This window comes from Hylobates moloch, unplaced genomic scaffold (assembly GCF_009828535.3).
Source record: "Hylobates moloch isolate HMO894 unplaced genomic scaffold, HMol_V3 SCAFFOLD_13, whole genome shotgun sequence".
NCBI classification, from domain to species: domain Eukaryota; kingdom Metazoa; phylum Chordata; class Mammalia; order Primates; family Hylobatidae; genus Hylobates; species Hylobates moloch.
The window spans coordinates 36,717,744-36,739,174 of record NW_026652288.1 but is presented as its reverse complement, the minus strand read 5'-3'; the positions used below and the strand labels follow the sequence as shown (position 1 = coordinate 36,739,174).

The window sequence follows — 21,431 nt, the reverse complement described above, 5'->3', positions numbered from 1 at the left end:
ATCTATCTATCTATCTATCTATCTATCTATCTATCTATCTATCTATCACCTATGTATTTATCATCTATCTATGTATCTACCTATCTCTCTCTCTACCTACCCAACACCCACCCACCCATCCATCTTTCTATGTTCTACCCCCTCTCTCTCACCTTCCTTCCCTATCATTCGGTCTCCCCATCTTTTTCCCCTTTCTTCCCTCCTAACTCTCCCCATCTCTGCCTCTGTTTCTCCCTTCACCCTTCCAGTTACCCTGAGGTAAACATCCAGAATTTCACCACCAGCTGGCGGGATGGCTTGGCCTTCAATGCCCTCATTCACCGGCACAGGTACCACCTGGCCTGGGGCAGCCCAGTCCTGCCCTGCACCGCCCCCGTATCCCTGCAGCTGCACACCTGTACATGTACGTGTGTAGATGGCACACACAGACATAAAGACCCATCCCTTCACCTCTACACACACATACACTTTTCTTTCCCTTCACACACATGCCCTGCACATTTACACACAGGAACACACACCCACACAGGAACACACACCCACACAGGCTCCTGTCCAGGCCACGTACCCTGTGCATACATGGACACACATGAGCCCTCGCACAGATGTGTGCACACACACAGGTACCCACACATGTGCACAGCCTGCCCGCAGGGTAGGAAGCTCACTCCCCTGTCACTGTCCATGCTGCTGTGTACCCAGCACCTCCTCCTATCACAAAATGCTTTCTCGGGCCGGGGGCGGTGGCTCACGCTTGTAATCCCCGCACTTTGGGCGGCCAAGGTAGGTGGATCACCTGATGTCAGGAGTTCAAGACCAGCCTGGCCAACATGGCAAAACCCCGTCTCTACTAAAAATAAAAATAAAAAATTAGCCAGGTGTGGTGGCCTGCTCCTGTAATCCCAGCTACTGGGGAGGCTCAGGCAGAAAAATCTCTTGAACCCAGGAGGCGGAGGTTGCAATGAGCCGAGATGGTGCCACTGCACTCCAGCCTGGGCAACAGAGTGAGACTCTACCCCCAACCCCTCCCCCAAAAAAAAGAAAGAAAAGAAAAGAAAACACTTCCTCAAAGTTAGCCCCTAGAGTCCCCGTCCCTGTACACCCATGGATTCATACCTTGGGGCCTGCCATTGAAATGGCTGAGGGTCAGACACCCACACAAATGAGACACACATCATGATCGTTCACACGACATGTTGGGGAAACTGAGGCTCGGGCGCAGGAAGGGGCTTGTGGTGGTGTAGCAGAAGCCAGAATCCAGCTTTTTCTGCTGTGGACACCTGTCCACTCACAATCCCTGCCTCTCACACCTACACACACTCGTACACACATGGGGAGACCCAGACCCACCTCCATACACAGAAACTCACAAACTGCACCAGGGTCATCCTCACACTAGGTGACATTTGCTCAGTGTTTTCTATGCACAGGCACTGTTCTAAGTGCTTCCCACTAAAACATTCAATAGTCAATGTATCCATTCAATGTGTCCAATCCACCTATGGGCAGGTGCTATTTTTATTTATTTATTCATTTTGAGGGCGAGTCTCACTCTATCGCCCAGGCTGGAGTGCAGTGGCACGATCTCAGCTCACTGCAACCTCTACTTTGCAAATTCAAGCGATTCTCCTGCCTCAGCCTCCTGAGTAGCTAGGATTACAGGTGCCCACCACCACACCCGGATAATTGTTGTACTTTTAGTAGAGATGAGGTTTCACCATGTTGGCCAGGCTGGTCTTGAACTCCTGAGCTCAGGTGATCCACCCACCTTGGCCTCCCAAGTAGCTGGGATTACAGGCATATGCCACCACGCCCAGCTAATTTTGTATGTTTAGTGGAGATGGGGTTTCACCATTTGGTCCAGGCTGGTTTCAAACTCCTGACCTCAAGTGATCTGCCCAACTCAGCCTCCCAAAGTGCTGGGATTACAGGCATGAGCCACTGTGCCCGGCCAGCAGGTGCTATTATTATCCCCATTTTAGAGGAAACCAAAGCACAGAGAAACGCAGTAGCTCACCTAGAGTGACACAACCAGGATGTGACCAAGCTGGGGCTCAAGCTCTGATGAACTGGCTCTGGTCCTCACACTTCTAACCACTGCACAACACTACATAAGAATCCCCAAAGTAAGCACATGTGTGTCAGAGGTACATGTGTCCTGGCCAGACGCAGTGGCTCACACCTGTAATCCCAGCACTTTGGGAGGCCTAGGCAGGTGGACCGCTTGAGGTCAGGAGTTCGAGACCAGCCTGGCTGACATGGTGAAACGCTGTCTCTACTAAAAATATAAAAATTAGCAGGGCATGGTAGTGCACACCTGCAATCCCAGCTACTTGGGAGGCTGAGGCAGGAGAATTGCTTGAACCTCAGAGGTGGAGGTTGCAGTGAGCTGGAATCACACCCCTGCACTCCAGCCTGGGTGACAGAGCGAGACTCCATCTCAAAAAAAAAAAAAAAGAAGTATATGTGTCCTCACACAACACACATAAGGGCTGTACACACTCGTATTGTCATATGATTTCACAGAGACATACACAGGCAGGCACTGTGTGGGCTCATCTCTTCCAAGCACACTCAGGCTGGCCTACCCATTCGTCTGTGTGCACAGGCCGGCCCAGCAACAAATGCACATGCACACACACATTCCCAGGAACCCACAGACCCATGCCCGCGTCCATCACACTCACATCACAGCTAAATGCTGAACAGCACACACAGCTTGCCCCTTGGCTAGACTATGCCCTTCTGCCCCTTGCCCTGGGTGGCGCTCAGACAAGGGTGGCTTCTTCCCTGCTTGCCCGCTGGCTCTGGAGCCTGCCCGCAGCCTGCCTGCTGCCTGCCTGCTCTGTGCCCCTGCCCAGGCCCGATCTCGTGGACTTCAGCAAACTCACCAAGTCCAACGCCAACTACAACCTGCAGAGAGCCTTCCGCACAGCTGAGCAGCACCTGGGGCTGGCGCGGCTGCTGGATCCTGAAGGTGAGCCTCGCGCGGGCCCAGCCCGGACTTCGTCTTGGGGGACTCCCAACCCCAATGCCATGTCAGACTCAACTCCATCCCACCCCAGCACCATCCCAAATCCTGAGGCCTCTCCAAATCCCAACTCTTTTCAAATCCCAACTCTCTCCTCAGCCTCCTCCCCTTGTGCCTCCCCTTCCTCATGTGCGATCCCTCCCACATCCCATCCTCCCACCTCTTCCTCTCTCATCCCCAACCCTGTCCCAGCGTAAACCCTCCTCTTCCCCATTCTCAGTTTCCACCCATCCCCAACACCCTCCCCAACCCCGCTTTCAACCATCTCCCCCCAAACCAGCTCCCACTCCCCTACCTCAGCCCCAAACCCAATGGCATCTCCAACGCCATCCCCACCCCTAATGCCAACCCCATCTTCAAGTGTCTCCATCCCCACCACATCTTCAGCTCCAGCTCCATTCCTATCCCCACCCAAATCCATTTCCAACCTCATTTCACCTCGGCCCATCCCATGTCTATCTCTCCCACAACTCCATCCTCATCCTCAGCTGCTTTTCCATTTCCAGTCTATCCCTAACCCCATCCCTGACTTCAGCCTCAGCCCCAATCCAGGATCAGCCCTGACACCCATCTCTCATCCCGAATCAAAGCTGCTCCCTTCCTCTGAGCTCTACTATGTGCCAAACACGTGGCTGGGAACTTTATCAGAGCTGTTCACTTTCATCTTCACACCGACCTGGTTAGAGAGAATTTATCAACCCCGTTTTATTTTATTTATTTACTTATTTTATTATTTTTTTTGAGATAGAGTCTCGCTCTGTCGCCCAGGCTGGAGTGCAGTGGTGTGATCTCGGCTCACTGCAAGCTCCGCCTCCTGGGTTCACGCCATTCTCCTGCCTTAGCCTCCCAAGTAGCTTGGACTACAGGCGCCCGCCACCATGCCCGGCTAATTTTTTGTATTTTTAGTAGAGATGGGGTTTCACTGTGTTAGCTAGGATGGTCTCAATCTCCTGACCTCATGATCCGCCCCCTTGGCCTCCCAAAGTGCTGGGATTACAGGCATTAGCCACCACGCCCGGCCTATTTAATTTTTGAGACAGGGTCTGGCTGTTGCCCAGGCTGGAGTGCAGTGGCGTGATCTTGGCTCACAGCAACCTCCACCTCCCAGGCTCAAGTGATTCTCCCATCTCAGCCTCCCAAGTAGCTGGGACTACAGGCGTGCGCCATCACACCTGGCTAATTTTTGTATTTTTAGTAGAGATGGGGTTTCATCATGTTGCCCAGGCTGGTCTCAAACTCCTGACCCCAGGTGATCTGCCCACTTCAGCCTCCTGAAGTGCTGGAATTATAGGTGTGAGCCACTGTGCCTGGCCATTTTATTTTATTTATTTACTTATTTATTATTCTTATGTTTATTTATTTGAGACAGAGTCTCGCTCTGTCACTCAGACTGGAGTGCAGTGGGGGCGATCCTAGCTCACTGCAACCTCCGCCTCCCCGGTTCAAGTGATTCTCCTGCCTCAGCCTCCCAAGTAACTGGGACTACAGGTGCACGCCACCAAGCCTGGCTAATTTTTATTTTTTTTGTATTTTTAGCAGAGACAGGTTTTCACCATTGTTGGCCAGGCTAGTCTCAAACTCCTGACCTCAAGCGATCTGCTTGCCTCATCCTCCCAAAAAGCAGGGATTGCAGGCGTGAGCCACCACACCTGGATTACTTATTTTTTTTTATCCAATTGAATTTAATATTTAAACCCTGTTCAATTATTATTATTATTTTTGAGACAGGGTCTCACTGTGTTGCCCAGGCTGGAGTGTGGTGGCCCGATCTTGGCTCATTGCAGCTTCAACCTCCTGTGCTCAAGCAATCCTCCCAACTCAGCCTCCTGAGTAGCTGGGGCTATAGGTGTACACCACCATGCTCAGCTAATTTTTTATTTTTTATTTTTTTTAGAGATGGGGTCTCGCTATGTTGCTCAGGCTGGTCTCAAACTACTGGACTCAAGCGATCCTCCCACCTTGGCCTCCTAAAGTGCCTGGGATTACAGGCCTGAGCCACATGCTTGGTTTAACCTGTCTTCTAAAGTCATGAGAGTGACAGCTCAGGGATGTCGTCACTTGCCCAGTATCACACTGAAAATCAGGAAACCAGACCTTATGGCTCCAGAATTCATGATCTTAATCAGTCCTCTGCCCTGCCTTTTATAGCTGTATCCTGTGCTCAGTGCCTGGTACATAGTAGGTGCTAATGGATGTCAGCTGGACAAGGCAGTGAAGAATAAAGGCCAGGTATACTGTTGTGCATCCAATGGGTAAGTTAAAATGATACCAGTTGGGCATGGTGATGGCTCATGCCTGTAATCCCAGCACTTTGGGAGGTTAAGGCAGGAGGATCGCTTGAGGCCAGAAGTTCAGGACCAGCCTGGGCAACATAGCGAAATCCCATCTCTACAAAAAAAAAAAAAAAAAAAAAGAAAAGACAAATCTTAGCTGAGCATGGTGGCACACACCTGTAGTCCCAGCTACACAGGAGACCAAGGCAGGAGGATCACTTGAGCCCAGGAGTTCGAGGCTGCAGTGAGCTCTGATTAAAACACTGCACCCCAGATCCCAACGCAAAAAGCCAAAAACAACAACCAATTAAAATGATGTTAGAATTTGTTGCGTTTCCCCTCTGTGCCAGGCTAGTCTTTCTAATACTTCCATTGTTCCCAGGAGGCAGGAACCATGATAATCTTTATTATAACAATGGGGAAACTGAGGCTTAGAGAAGCTAGGTTGTTTTCTAAGGACATGCAATGAGTAAGTGTTGAACTGGGATCCAAGTGCATGCTGCCTCCAAAGCCTATGTTCTTGACATCAGGCCTCGTGCACCATTTGCAAGCTAACTAAATTTTAATTTAGCACCTACTGTGTGCTGGGTAAGACAGAACAGTGATAAAGAAGATAGGCGGCCGGGCACGGTGGCTCACGCTTGTAATCCCGGCACTTTGGGAGGCCGAGGCGGGCGGATCATGAGGTCAGGAGATCGAGACCACAGTGAAACCCCGTCTCTACTAAAAATACAAAAAAAATTAGCCGGGCGTGGTGGCGGGCGCCTGTAGTCCCAGCTACTCGGAGAGGCTGAGGCAGGAGAATGGCGTGAACCCGGGAGGCGGAGCTTGCAGTGAGCCGAGATTGCGCCACTGCACTCCAGCCTGGGCGACAGAGCGAGACTCCGTCTCAAAAAAAAAAAAAAAAAAAAAAGAAGATAGGCATATGGCTGGGCATATTGGCCCAAGCTTATAGTCCCAGCACTATGGGAGGCTGAGGCAGGAGTGTTGTTTCAGCACAAGAGTTCAAGACCAGCCTGGGCAACACAGAGAGACCCTGTCTATGTTTTATAAAAAAGAAAAAGTCTATTAAAAAATTACAAAAAATTAGCCGGGCGTGGTGGTGAGTGCCTGTAATCTTAGCTACTTCGGAGGCTGAGGCACGAGAATTGCTTGAACCTGGGAGGCAGAGGTTGCGGTGGGCCAAGATCAGGCCATTGCACTCCAGCCTGGGCAATAGCTTGAGACTCTGTCTCAAAAAAAGGAAAGGAAAAGAAAACAAAGGAAAGGAAAAGAAAATGAAGGAAAGGAAAGGAAAAGAAAGAAAACAGGCATAGTGTTTGTCCTCATGAAGCTCAAGCTCTAGATAATGACATAATCACATAAGTGAATATGTAATTACAAGTTGTGATACATTCTGGAAAGGACATCATAAGATGCTAAGAGGGGAATAACATGAGGATTATCAATTATAGACAGAGTGAACATGGAGGCTTGTCTAAGGAAATTTGAGTTGAGCCAGGCATGGTGGTGCACACCTTTAGTTCTGACTACTCAGGAGGCTGAGGTGGGAGGATTGCTTGAACCTAGGAGCTCGAGGCTGCAGTGAGCTATGATTGCACCACTGCACTTCAGCCTGGATAACAGAGCCAGACTCCATCTCTTGAAAAAAAAAAAAAGTAAAAAGTTGAGTTGAGCTCTGAAGAATAAGTGGGAATTAGGAACACAGAAGAGGAACAGTGCTCCAGACAGTGAGAACAGCACATGCAAAGGCCCTGAGGTGGAAGGTAGAAAGGCGTGTTCAAGAAACAAGTATAAGCCGGGTGCAGTGGCCCACATCTGTAATCCCAGCACTTTGGGAGGCCGAGGTGGGCGGATCACCTGAGGTCAGGAGTTCGAGACCAGCCTGACCAACATGGTGAAGCCCTGTCTCTACTAAAAATATAAAATTAGCCAGGCGTGGTGGTGCATGCCCATAACTCCAGCTACTTGGGAGGCTGAGACAGGTGAATCGCTTGAACCTGGGAGGCGGATGTTGCAGTGAGCTGAGATCGTGCCATTGCACTCCAGCCTGGGCAACAAGAGCAAAATTCCATCTTAAAAAAAAAAGAAAAGGAAAGGAAAAGAAAAGTATAGCTTATTTCTCTGCGGTGGTTTATATGTGTCAGGCACTATTTAATTCCAGGAGGTAGATTTCTATTTGACAGATACAATACCTGAGGAACAGAGAGGCTAATTATCTTGCCCAAGGTCACACAGCTAGTGAGAGTGGCTTCTCCATCCTTCCATCCAATACCTTCAAGCACTCTGTCAAAGTGCCCACTGTCTTGTTTCCCCACTCCCTCTTCCTTCCAGATGTGAACATGGAGGCTCCAGATGAGAAGTCCATCATCACCTACGTGGTCTCTTTCTACCACTATTTCTCCAAGATGAAGGCTCTGGCTGTGGAGGGGAAGCGTATCGGGAAGGTATAAGGAGCCAAGGAATGGGTGAGTGGGAAGCTGGGAGCTGGCGGCAGGCATGGGTGGGATGAGGCTGACCCCCTCTTCCTCTGCTGTGTCAGGTCTTGGACCAGGTGTTGGAGGTGGGGAAGATCATAGAACGCTACGAGGAGCTGGCGGCCGAGCTGCTGGCCTGGATCCACCGCACCGTGGGCCTCATCAGCAACCAGAAATTTGCCAACTCCTTAAGTGGGGTGCAGCAGCAACTCCAGGCTTTCACGGCCTATTGCACGCTGGAGAAGCCTGTCAAGTGAGGCCCAGCTCTGGAGGGAGGGTGGGCAGGGGTGGCATGATGGCAGGCCTCCTGAGCTCATGCCCCTTCAGGTTCCAGGAGAAGGGGAACCTAGAGGTGCTGCTCTTCAGCATCCAGAGCAAACTGCGTGCCTGCAACCGCCGCCTCTTTGTGCCTCGGGAGGGCTGTGGCATCTGGGATATTGACAAGGTGAGGCCCGGGATGCAGGGGAGAGGCGGAGTTGCACTGTGGAGTTGTATAGGTTGCACTCTGCTCAAGGGAATCATTCACATTGTAGACAGAATGGATTAGATATTCATTCTGACAGTTTTTCAGCAGTAAAGTGTCATAAGGAAGCAACATTTTTTCTAATTTGCATGAAGTTGCCATAATGCTATGAGTGACCTCAGACTAAGTCAAGACCATTAAACTGTGGGGAGCTGTCAGAGTCTGAGTGCCTCCTCCCATCTCCTGCAGGCATGGGGTGAGCTGGAGAAGGCTGAGCATGAGCGGGAGGCTGCCCTACGGGCTGAGCTGATTCGGCAGGAGAAGCTGGAACTACTGGCACAGAGGTTTGACCACAAGGTGGCTATGAGGGAGAGCTGGCTGAATGAGAACCAGCGTCTGGTCTCCCAGGTACAAGGTGTAGGGCTTGGCTCTGGGGGAAAGGGAGGGAGGGCAGGGCTGATCGTCCTGGGACCAGAGAGGGAGACTTGATCTTCTAGGCAACAGGGAAGAGTTGGATTAGTCTCCTGGTGATAAATGAGGATGGGAAGGGAGACTTGACCTTCTAAGTGATTGTTGGGTGAGGGGAATGGGCCCGATCTCCAGGGTAATTGGAGAGTGAGGCTGGTCTCCAGGGTAACTAGAGAGGGCAGAATTCGTCTCTTCAGGAATAGGGAGAGTGTTTTAAGTGACAAGGGAGGTTGTATCTTGTGTCTAGGGTAACTCAGAAGGTAGAATTGGTTTCCTAAGTAACAGAGTCAGGTAAACCTGGTCCCTAATCTCCAGGACAGGGGAAGCATGGGCCTCTTTCCTGGGTAACAAGTTTAAGGTTAGAGATATAACGGGAGGGTGGGACTTGTTTCCAGGGTAACTGGAGAGAGTGGGGCTGGTCTCTGGGGAAACAGGAAGGTGGGGTTGATCTCTAGGGCAACAGGGGAGCGTGAGTCTGGTCTCCAGGGTAACTAGGCGAGATTGGGCTGGTCTCCAGGACAACAGGGGAGGGTGGAGTTGGTCTCCAGGATAACTGTGGAAGATGGGCTGGTCTCCAGGGCAACAGGGAATGGTGGGTTGGTCTTTAGAGTAACTGGGACGGGTGGGGCTGGTCTCCAGGTTACCTGGGTAACGGGAGGGTGGGGCTGGTCTCCAGTATAATTAGGGACGGCAGGGCCAGTCTCCAAGGTAATGGAGTGGGGAGTCCCCAGGGTCACACAGGGTCAAGGTAACAGGTGGACTGCTGAGGCAGCATGGGTGAGTGTCTGGCTCACTGCCCCAGGACAACTTTGGGTATGAGCTGCCCGCAGTGGAGGCAGCCATGAAGAAACATGAAGCGATCGAGGCAGACATTGCGGCCTACGAGGAGCGGGTGCAGGGTGTGGCGGAGCTGGCCCAGGCATTGGCGGCCGAAGGCTACTACGATATCCGGCGGGTGGCAGCCCAGCGTGACAGCGTCCTGCGCCAGTGGGCCCTGCTAACTGGGCTTGTGGGTGCCCGGCGAACACGGCTCGAGCAGAACCTGGCCCTGCAGAAGGTCTTCCAGGAGATGGTGTACATGGTGGACTGGATGGAGGAGATGCAGGTGCCAGGCGGGGGCCGTGGATGCGGGTGGAGTGCCAGGAGGGAGGGGAGGATGTAGACGCTGAAAGAGTTGTCAGAGAGCTGGAGATGGAGAGGGAAGGGCAGAGATAGAAGAAGATAAAGAGAAAGCCAGGAAGACAAAAAGAGAGAACATGAGAGAGAGGGAGAGAAAGATACAGAGATGGACAAGAGAGGCAGACAAAGAAACACAGAATGAGAAAGAGACAGAGACGAATAGAGAAATAGAAAAATGCTGGACACAGTGGCTCACACCTGTAATCCCAGCACTTTGGGAGGCCAAGGTGGGCAGATCACTTGAGGTCAGCAGTTTCAGACCAGCCTGGCCAACATGGTGAAACCCCATCTCTACTAAAAGTACAAAACAATTAGCCGGGCTTGGTGGCGTGTGCCTGTAGTCCCAGCTATTTGGGAGGCTGAGGCTCAGGAATTGCTTGAATCCAGGAGGCAGAGGCTGCAGTGAGCCAAGATGGTGCCACTGCACTCCATCCAGCCTGGGAGACAGAGTGTGATTCTGTTTCAAAAAAAAAAAAAAAAAGAGAGAGAGAAATGAAAAAAGAAATAGAGATATAGAAATAAGACATAGAGATAAAGACATAGAGATATAAGCCAGGGATGCAGACAGAGAGATAGTGACAGTTTGAGAGGGAGGAAGAGAAATCAGAGAGACAGAGAGAGGGGAGGCAGACACAAAGGCGACCATGGAAACCTACATGGCTACAGAGAAAGATACAGGAAGATGGAATCAATTTGAGAGAGAGAGAGATCTACCAGACCTAGAGAGAGATGAGACAAGAAAGATAGAAGCCAGCTGGGCACGGTGGCTTACACCTGCGGTACCAGCACTTTGGGAGGCTGAGGTAGGCGGATTGCTTGAGCCCCAGAGTTTGAGACCAGCCTGATCAACATAGTGAGATCCTGTCTGTACAAAAAAAAAATTAGCTAGGCATGGTGGCGTGCGCTTGTAGTCCCAGCTACTCTGAAGTGGGAGGATCGCTCGAGCCCAGGAAGTTGAGGCTGTGTGAGCCATGATTGCACCACTACACTTCAGCCTGGGTGACAGAGCGAGACCCTGTCTCAAAAAAAAAAAAAAAAAAAAAAAAGAAGAAGAAGCTGGGTGCGGTGGTTCACACCTGTTATCCCAGCACTTTGGGAGGCTGAGGCGGGCAGATCATCTGAGGTCAGGAGTTCAAGACCAGCCTGGCCAACATGGTGAAACCCCATCTCTACTAAAAAATACAAAAATTAGCCGGGCGAGGTACATCTACTCGGGAGGCGGGAGAATCGCTTGAACCTGGGAGGCGGAGCTTGCAGTAAGCTGAGATCGCGCCGCTGCACTCCAGCCTGGGTGACAGAGCCAGACTCTGTCTCAAAAAAAAGAAGAAGAAAAAAAAAAGAATGAAAGGGAGGAAGGAAGGAAGGAAGGAAGGAAGGAAGGAAGGAAGGAAGGAAGGAGGAAGGAAGGAAGGAAGGAAGGAAGGAAGGAAGGAAGGAAGGAAGGAAGGAAGGAAGGAAGGAAGGAGGCTGAACAGGAGACACAGAGAAAGAGAAAAGGGTAGAAATGTAGAAAGAGAGAGAGGCAGAGAGAGATGGAGACAAAGATGTATAGATAAGAAAGACATGGAGGCAGAGAGACTGAGCCACTGTGACAGAGACAGAGCCCAGAAATGTGGAGTCCACAAGAGATGGAAACATTCAGAGAGAGACTGGTAGAGAGAGAGGGAGACAGAGACAAAACACCATGGCTAGCTGTGAGAGCCGACAGCAGCCGGGGCTCAGCATTTTTCTTTCTGATGAGGAAACTGAGGCCCAGGCCACAGAGCTGGTAAGAGAGTCTTGAGGCTGGTCCACATCTCTCCAAGAGGGGCAGAGTCGGGAGTGATGGTGCAGAGCAGCAGGGGCTGGCACAGGAGATGGGGGAGAGGTGAGTGGCCCAGAGCAGTGCCAGAGGTATGCTCAGTGCTGTCCCCGCTTGTAGGCTCAGCTGCTATCCCGGGAGTGTGGGCAGCACCTGGTGGAGGCGGACGACCTGTTGCAGAAGCATGGACTGCTGGAGGGAGACATTGCGGCCCAGAGCGAGCGGGTAGAGGCTCTCAATGCCGCTGCCCTGCGCTTCTCCCAGCTGCAGGGTGAGTCTTGGGGCTGGGGCTGGGGCTATGGGTGGAGACTCTCAGGACTGGTGCTAATAGAGGCAAGAGTGACACCTGAGAGAAGAAAAGAGTGAACTCCTTGTCCTTGGAGGCATTGAAGCAGAGCCTAAGATCACATTCCACTGGGGAAGTCATGGGGAGAATCAGTGCCCTGAGTGGCAGGATGGGCCACTCGACCTCTTCCTGCTTTAGATTCTGCAGTAATAACCCACATTTATTGAGCACTTGTTATGTGCCAAGCCCTTCACAGACTGATCTCAATGAATACCATTTAAAAAGACCTGTGTGGGCTGGGCATGGTGGCTCATGCCTATAATTCCAGCCCTGTGGGAGGCCAAGGCAGGAGGATCACTGGAGCCCAGGAATTCAAGACCAGCCTGGCCAACATAGAAAGACATCATCTGTACCAAAATAAATAAGTAAATAAATAAATAAATAAATAAATAAATTAGCCAGGCACGGTGATACAAGCCTATAGTGCCAGCTACGTGGAGGCTGAGGCAGGAGGCTCACCTGAGGCCAGGAATTGGAGGCTTCAGTGAGTCATGATCATGCCACTGCACTCCAGCTTGGGTGACACAGTGAGATCTTGTCTCTTAAAAAACAAAAAAGAAAACTTGTGCTAAGTAATTTTAATCAGGGCCTATTTAACAGCAAGTGATAGAAACTCAGTTCAAATGGCTTAAGGTGAAAAGGAGTGGATTGGCTAATGTAACCAAAATGTTCAGGGAAGCCTAGTCTACATGGCGAAACCCCGTCTCTACCAAAAATACAAAAAATTAGGTAGGCGTGGTGGTGCACACCTGTAGTCCCAGCCACTTCAGAGGCTGAGGCGGGAGAATCACCTGAGCCTGGGAAGTCGAGGCTGCAGTAAGCCAAGATTGTGCCATTAAACTCCAGCCTGGGCAACTGGACTGACACTCTGTCACCAAAAAAAAAAAAAGTCTGGGGAAGGGTGGGTTTTACCTCAGTCATGGCTGGAACCAGGTATGGCTCAAGGGTGCTTTTAGGACTTCATCTGAGGCCAGGCGTGGTGTCTCATGCCTGTAATTCCAGAGCTTTGGGAGGCCGAGATGGGAGGATTGCTTGAGGCCAGGAGTTTTGGGCAACATAGCGAGATCCCTTCTCTGTATCAAAAAAGAAAAAGACTCAGGCCAGGCACGGTGGCTCATGCCTGTAATCCTAACACTTCGGAAGGCAGAGGCAGGTGGATCACTTGAGGTCAGGCTTTGGCCAACATGGTGAAACTCCGTCTCTTCTAAAAATAAAAAAAAAAAATTAGCCAGGCATAGTGGTGCACACCTGTAATCCTAGTTACTCAGGAGGCTGAGGTGGGAGGATTGCTTGAACCCAGGAGGCAGAGGTTGCAGTGAGCCGAGTTTGCACCACTGCACTCCAGCCTGGGTGACAGAGCGAGACTCCTTCTCAAAACAAAAACAGAAGACTCCATCTCTCTCTTCTCTCTTCATCGCTAGTCTCTGTATTGGTGTCACTGTTGAGCAGTCCTGCCCCTTGTGGTATAAATCTGGGATCATTTAGCCCCAGGTATGTACAGCCTAACAGGTTAGCAGAGCCAATGGGACCCAGGCCCCTTTCTCCCAAGAGTTCTGACTAAAAGTCCTAGGAGAGCTCGCATTGGCTCACAGTGGGTTCCAACATTGCTCAGCCAATCATTGTGGCCCCAGGGCATGCAGTGATCTAACTGGCCACGTGCATGTGACATGCCTACCCCAGGGCCAGGAGTGGGGTCAGCCCATTCCAAAGACTTAGACTGAAAAAGAAGAGAGAGGGACGCCCTTACCAGATATGGATGGGACATGGATGCTAATAGGCAAAACCAAGACTGGCTCTAATAAGGTTCCTGTCTTACTTATGTCAATGCCCTCCAGCCAGAGACCACCAGGAGTCCCTCTGTGGTCAAACCAAGTTGGGTTTGGTGGCTCTTTACACCCACCATGGGGAGCTGTGGGGCATCTCAGCAAGAAAGTATGATGGGGGGCCAGGCGCGGTGGCTCACGCCTGTAATCCCAGTACTTTGGGAGGCTGAGGTAGGTGGATCACATGAGGTCAGGAGTTCAAGACCAGCCTGGCCAACATGGTGAAACCCCATCCCTACTAAAAATACAAAAAAATTAGCTGGGCGTGGTGGCATGCGCCTGTAATCCCAGCAACCCGGAAGTCTGAGGCAGGAGAATCGCTTGAATCGGGGAGGCGGAGGTTACAGTGAGCCTAGATCGTGCCACTGCACACCAGCCTGGGCAACAGAGCGAGACCTCATCTCAAAGAAATATATATATATATATATATATATATGACTGGTGGCTTATTGTAGGATTTGGGCTTGTGTTAGGTGATTTGGAAGATGATTCCGTGTAGTGAGTTTTGCTGTGGATTGGATGCTGTCAGAATATGGGGGTGACTAGGTGATCGGGCATCTTAATCATTTTGAGCTAGGTGGTGGGAGGAACAGAAGGAGGCTGTTGCAGTCATTGGCAGCTGTCATTCATCTTAGCCGGCATGGAGGATGCGTGGTCATTTTTGTGGTTTGCACAGTGACCTTGATTTTGTCTGTACTCAGGCATGATTATGGAGTGAGCTTGGTTTTGTCCTACTCCATCGCGATCAGAGTGGCCCCATCTGATACGAGTGTTCTGTGAGATTTTTTTTTATTATTGTTGTTGTTTATTGCTTTTTTTTTTTTAAGACACTTGGTATCTCTATGTTACCCAGGCTGGTCTTGAACTCCTGGGCTCAAGCAATCCTCCCGCTTCCACCTCCCAGAGCGTTGGGATTACAGGCGTGAGCCACTGTCCCTGGCTGTTTCTGTGAGATTATTATTTTTATTTATTTAATTTTTTTCTTGAGATGGAGTTTTGCTCTTGTCCAGGCTGGAGTGCAATGGCACGATCTTGGCTCACTGCAACCTCCGCCTCCTGGGTTCAAGCGATTCTCCTGCCTCAGCCTCCCGAGTAGCTGGGGTTACAGGCATGTGCCACCATGTCTGGCTAATTTTGTATTTTTAGTAGAAACTGGGTTTCTCCATGTTGGTCAGGCTGGTCTCGAACTCCTGATCTCAGGTGATCTGTCCACCTCAGCCTCCCAAAGTGCTGGGATTACAGGTGTGAGGCACTGCACCCGGCCTGTGAGATTATTTATACTCCTCAGAACACCATGGCTAGCCCTGAGTGCTGACAGCAGTCGGGGCTGCTTTTTTTCTTTCTCACTGATGAGGAAACTGAGGCCCAGGCCATGGAGCTGATAAGAGGGTCTTGAGGCTGGTCCGTATCTCTCCATTAAGATGTTTTCCTACTTTATCTGGAGCCCACAGCCCTTTGGAATCTTGGAGCATTATTCGAAAAGGAAGAACCTGTCTGGCTTGCAGGTTGGTGGGGAAGTTTCTCACCCTAGCTGACCTGGGTCACATCCTAAATGCAAATGCTGAAGTTTCCCTACACACCCTGGTGTGGACATCTTGACCCTGGCTCAGCTCCCTCCCATCCCCATCTCACCTCCAGGGGAGGTTGTTGGGACCCTCTCCTTCACCTTAGCTAGGTTTGTCTCAGGAAGCTCCCTTTGCCCTCACCTTGTGAGTTCCTGACTCCTGTGACAATCAGCAGCCCCGAGAATACAGCAGAGGGGCCAGTGTGGGGAGTGCGAGTGTGGGGAGTGCGTTGTCATGGGGATGGGAGGCAGCGCTGCCTGATGGGTGGTCCAGAGTGTGAGCTTCTGATGGACCGCTTCTTAGCTGATCCTAGGGCAATCCTTCCCCTCTCTGAGGCTCAGTCTCTTCATCTGGAAAATGGGGCTGATAAGGATACTGGTCTCATAGGATGGTTGTGAGAATCAAATGACATTGCGTCAGAGTAAGGGCTGGGTACATGGAAGCTGTTTTTGTTGTTGTTGTTGTTTTGTTTTCTAAGACAGAGTCTCACTCTGTTGCCCAGGCTGGAGTACGGTGGCTCTATCTCGGCTCACTGCAGTGTCAACATCCCTGGCTCAAGTGATCTTCCCACCTCAGCCTCCCGAGTAGCTGAGACTACAGGTGCACACCACCACGCCCAGCTAATTTTTGTATTTTTGGTAGACATGGGGTTTTGCCATGTTGCCCAGGCTGGTCTCAAACTCCTGACTTCAAGTGATCTGCCTCCCAAAGTGTTAGGATTACAGGCATAAGCCACTGCGCCTGGCAAGAAGCTGTTGTTATTGTAACTATTATTCAGTGGGATACCTTGTGGTTTGAGTCAGCATCAGCGAATGTCCAGAATTACAGAAATCCCGCATCCCACCTAGAGCAGTGTCTCTCTCACTTTTAAGATCCAGTAAGAAATACACAGCCAGGCAGTGGCTCACGCCTGTAATCCCAGTACTTTGGGAGGCCAAGATGGGTGAATTTCTTGAGCCCAGATATTGGACACCAGCCAGCAAGACTCCATTTCTACAAAACACTTAGAAAAAAAATCAGCCAGGTATGGTGTTGTGGGCCCGTAGTCCCAGCTACTCAGGAAGCTGAGGCGGAGGATTACTTGAGCCCAGGAGTTGGAGGCTGCAGTGAGCCATGATCATGCCACTGCACTCCAGTCTGGGTGATAGAGTGAGACCCTATCTCTAAAATAAATAAATAAATACACTTACCTCATGACTCGGAGTTCACATGCATACATGGACACACAGGCTAACACAGAGGTTTTATAAAACAATACTTCCAGGCTGGGCGCGGTGGCTCACGCCTGTAATCCCAGCACTTTAGGAGGCTGAGGGGGGCGGATCATGAGGTCAGGAGTTCAAGACCAGTCTGGCCAACATAGCGAAACCCCATCTCTACTAAAAATACAAAAAAATTAGCTGGACATGGTGGCGTGCGCCTGTAATCCCAGCTATTCTGGAGGCTGAGGCAGGAGAATCGCATCAACCTGGGAGGTGGAGGTTGCAGTGAACTGAGATCAAGCCATGGCACTCCAGCTCAGGCGGCAGTGCGAGACTCTGTCTCAATAAAACAACAAATAATACCAAACAATGACAGCAACAACAACAACAAAAATACTTCCCCTGACCTTGTTTTGCATTGTGATATTTTCCATTCCTTCTATTCTATTCCACCAAACAAATGCTGGCTGTGACCCTTTAAATTAACTTCACTGTTTTCTAGTTGCCAACTAGCCATCCAGGAGGAAGGTGAAATATTTAAGGAAAAAGAGGGAGTTCGGGGTTAAGCATGGTGGCTCATGCCTATAATCCCAACACGTCAGGAGGCCAAGTGGAAGGATTGCTTGAGGCCAGGCATTCAAGACCAGCCTGGCCAATGTAGTGAGATCCTGTCTCTATTTTAAAAAGAAAAAGGAGTGCAGGTAACCACTAGGATTGATAGATAATGCAACAGAGGATACTGGCAGAGGATGACAGAGGGAACCTAGAAACATGGCTTAGGAAAAGAGAAGTTGGCCGGTGGCAGTGGCTCACGCCTGTGATTCCAGCAGTTTAGGAGGCCAAGGTGGGTGGATCACCTGAGGTCAGGAGTTTGAGACCAGCTTGGCCAGCATGGTGAAACCCCATCTCTACTAAAAATACAAAAATGAGCTGGGCGTGGTGGCAGGCGCCTGTAATCCTAGCTACTGGGGAGGCTGAGGCAGGAGAATCGCTTAAATCTGGAGGTGGAGGTTGCAGGGAACCAAGATCACGCTACTGTACCCCAGCCTGGGCAACAGAGTAAGACTCTGTCTCAAACAAACAAACAAAAAACAAAGAAGTTTCATTTGACTCAGTTCTGACATAAGCACAATTTTCACTCAAATATACAGAATCTGAGATGCTCTGAATCCATCCATCATTCAGTCAACAAATCACTACATTCACTAGGCTACAGCTCTGGGTGCCACCCTTTGCTGGGCAGTGTTTGGGATAGGGTGTGACAGCCCCAGGTCCTGCCCTTAAGGAGCTCTCAGTCCAGTGGGGGAGACAGGACAAGGCAATGACAACACAGAGTAGTCAGGGCTAGGATGGGAAGCAGAGAAGCCTGAGAGGGTGGAGGAGGAGACTGCTCCAGCCTTAGGGTGTCAGGGAAGACTGCCTGGAAGGGGGCCATGTGACCCGGCACCTGATGAAGTCACACCAAAGACAGGGTAGGTACCCCGCACCATCCCCTCTTGGGCGCCCCTTGGCTTGTGACCAATCCTGGATGCTCCCCTTCTCCTGGCTCAGGCTACCAGCCCTGCGACCCGCAGGTCATCTGCAACCGCGTGAACCACGTGCACGGCTGCCTGGCGGAGCTGCAGGAGCAGGCAGCGCGGCGACGCGCGGAGCTGGAGGCCTCGCGGAGCCTGTGGGCGCTGCTGCAGGAGCTGGAGGAGGCCGAGAGCTGGGCGCGCGACAAGGAGCGTCTCCTGGAGGCTGCGGGCGGCGGCGGTGCGGCGGGCGCAGCGGGCGCAGCGGGCACAGCGGGCGGCGCGCATGACCTGTCCAGCACCGCGCGCCTCCTGGCCCAGCACAAGATCTTGCAGGGCGAGCTGGGCGGGCGGCGGGCGTTGCTGCAGCAGGCCCTGCGGTGTGGCGAGGAGCTGGTTGCGGCCGGCGGTGCCGTCGGCCCGGGAGCAGAGACGGTGCACCTGGTGGGCCTGGCAGAGCGTGCGGCGAGCGCCCGGCGCCGCTGGCAGCGGCTGGAAGAGGCGGCTGCGCGGCGAGAGCGGCGGCTGCAGGAGGCGCGGGCGCTGCACCAGTTCGGCGCTGACCTCGACGGGCTGCTGGACTGGCTTCGCGACGCTTACCGCCTGGCAGCCGCCGGTGACTTCGGCCACGACGAAGCTTCCAGCCGCCGCCTGGCGCGCCAGCACCGCGCGCTCACCGGGGAGGTGGAGGCACATCGCGGGCCCGTGAGCGGCCTGCGGCGCCAGCTGGCGACACTCGGGGGTGCCAGTGGCGCAGGGCCACTGGTGGTGGCGCTGCAGGTGCGCGTGGTGGAAGCAGAGCAGTTGTTCGCTGAGGTGACCGAAGTGGCGGCGCTGCGGCGCCAGTGGCTGCGGGACGCGCTCGCCGTCTACCGCATGTTTGGCGAGGTGCACGCGTGTGAGCTGTGGATCGGCGAGAAGGAGCAATGGCTGCTCTCCATGCGTGTGCCGGATTCACTCGACGACGTCGAGGTGGTGCAGCACCGGTGAGCGCGCACATGTGGGACTCCGGGGTCCCCTTTCTTATGCACCCAGTCTCACCTTCATTGGTTCAACAGTTCCCATGTTCGCTCAGCTGGAACTAGGGGTTCCAATCCCTGCTTCACCCATAGCCAGCTTTGTGACAGTTCTGCAACCTGCCTAACCTTCCTGAACCTCAGCTTGCCCACCTGTATAATGGGGGTGATATTAGTCCCTACTCAGGCTTGTGATGAAGGGTAAATGAGTTCATACATGCAGAATACGAAGCAAATGCCTGGGGGTAGAGGAAGCATTCCCCCAGCATTTGCTCTTGTTACCCAGGCTTACATTCGCCAAGCATGAAATAAACAACCTACACTTCTACAGGGACACCTCAGCCTGGCCCCTCTGCTGGGAGGCCTCCCAATGCACAATGTCACCTCCCTAGCTACTAAAATAGTTCTGACCCTTGTCATTTTCCGTTGCTTCATCCTGTTTTATATTTCTTTGTAGCACTTACCATCCCATGACATATTGTATACTGACTTGTCTGTTGGCTGACTTAGCAATGAGTTGTTCAATTAGTGGGTGAACAATGTCTATTCCCCCTCTGCACCACTCTCTCTGAGCATCTTGTTCATCCATACATTCATTCAGCAGGTGTTTACTGAGTGCCTATGCCATTCTAGGTCTTGTGCTGGGCACTGCTGGAAACACAGGGCTGCTCCTTGCCCCTACTGTGCCCGCAGTTGCCCAGTTCTTTGAAACATTGATTTAAAGATGGGAGGACAATGTCCAGCTTAAAATAGACCTCAGTGGCTGCTATGTGGAGGGCTGGTTGGAGCAGGTGAGAGCTGTGGCTGGGAACCCAGAGAGGCAACTGGGGTGGGCATCCAAATGGAGTGGAACAGGATTAGACCAGGGTGGGAGGTAAGTAGACAGGCCATGGAGGCTGATGGCCGGAGTGATTTTCCAAACCAAAGCCCAGGGCTCTGGCCTGGGGGATGACAGTGCTGTCCCCAACATGGGGGCCCAGAGAAAGAACACATTTGAGTTAGGTGGGTGTGAATAGCCCCAAGAAGGTATACAGAGGGCTTTGAGGCTGAAGACAGGTTCAAAAGGTAAGAGGTTGAGGCTGGAGACTGAGGCGTGACTGTCATGAGTTCAGGGGCGAAGACCAAGGCTATGGGGTTGGGTGGAATCATCGAAGAAGGGTGTGAGGGAAAACCCAGAGGGCTCAGGGTGGAGTTGCTGCTGAGGAATGTCACATTTAAATGTCAGGTAGATGCTAGGCATGGTGGCTCACGCCTGTAATCCCAGCACTTTGGGAGGCCAAGGCGGGTGGATCATATAAGGTCAGGAGTTGGAGACCAGCCTGGCCAACATGGTGAAATCCTGTTTCTACTAAAAATAGAAAAGTTAGCTGGGCGTGGTGGTGCATGCCTGTAATCCCAGCTACTTGGGAGGCTGAGACATGAGAATCACTTGAATCTGGGAGGCAGAGGTTGCAGTGAGCCACGATCGCGCCACTACATTCCAGCCTGGGTGACAGAGCAAGACTCTGTCTCAATACATACGTACATAAATTAATTAAATTAAATTAAATTAGATTAAATAAACAGCAGGTGGAAGAGGAGGAGCCCACAAAGGAGGCTGAAAAGGAGGGTGGATGGAGAATCAGGAGTAGAACCAGTAGAAGGCATTTCATAAAACCAAGGTCCGCAGGGTTTGGGTGTCTGAGCATCTCCACCCTCCTTCTGCAGATTCGAGAGCCTGGACCAAGAGATGAACAGCCTGATGGGCCGCGTTCTGGACGTGAACCACACGGTCCAGGAGCTGGTGGAAGGAGGCCACCCCAGTTCAGATGAGGTGCGTTCCTGCCAGGACCACCTCAACAGCAGGTAGGAGGGCCTGGGGCTGGGAGTCCCTCCCGTCCTTCCCTTCCACACTAACACAACCATGGACAGCAAGATGTGCAATCTCAAACCCCTGGAATCATAATGGCCACCTGATAAATCAACAAAATGTTGACCAAAAATCATAATCCCCAATAGTGGTGATGACCTGGTAAAATTAAAACAGACATTTCAGTTGGCTGTTCATTTATTTGTCCAGAAAGAATTTATTGGATATCTATAATCTGCCAGGAGTATTCCCAAGCACTTTATATACCTTTCTAAAGTATCCCAACGTTCTTCCAGGCACAGTGGCTCATGCCTGTAATCCTAGCACTTCGGGAGGCTGAGATGGGTGGATTGCTTGAGCTCATGAGTTCGAGACCAGCCTGGGTAACATGGTGAAACCCTGTCTCTTTCTCTACCTATATATA

The 21,431-nt window shown here is 51.7% G+C and overlaps 1 protein-coding gene across 2 annotated transcripts in view; it reads left to right on the top strand.

Annotated features, from left to right (window-relative positions):
- The window catches only part of SPTBN4 (spectrin beta, non-erythrocytic 4), a 113,723-nt gene that overhangs the window by 33,311 nt on the left and 58,981 nt on the right, over positions 1 to 21,431 (top strand). For both annotated transcript variants that reach the window (XM_032172883.2, XM_032172884.2), the window contains exons 6-15: positions 249 to 329; positions 2,862 to 2,977; positions 7,639 to 7,751; positions 7,847 to 8,034; positions 8,109 to 8,226; positions 8,494 to 8,652; positions 9,515 to 9,817; positions 11,813 to 11,963; positions 18,180 to 19,128; positions 20,866 to 21,003. In XM_032172883.2, the coding sequence (XP_032028774.1) occupies positions 249 to 329; positions 2,862 to 2,977; positions 7,639 to 7,751; positions 7,847 to 8,034; positions 8,109 to 8,226; positions 8,494 to 8,652; positions 9,515 to 9,817; positions 11,813 to 11,963; positions 18,180 to 19,128; positions 20,866 to 21,003 (2,316 nt within the window). The remainder of the gene's footprint in view (positions 1 to 248; positions 330 to 2,861; positions 2,978 to 7,638; positions 7,752 to 7,846; positions 8,035 to 8,108; positions 8,227 to 8,493; positions 8,653 to 9,514; positions 9,818 to 11,812; positions 11,964 to 18,179; positions 19,129 to 20,865; positions 21,004 to 21,431) is intronic.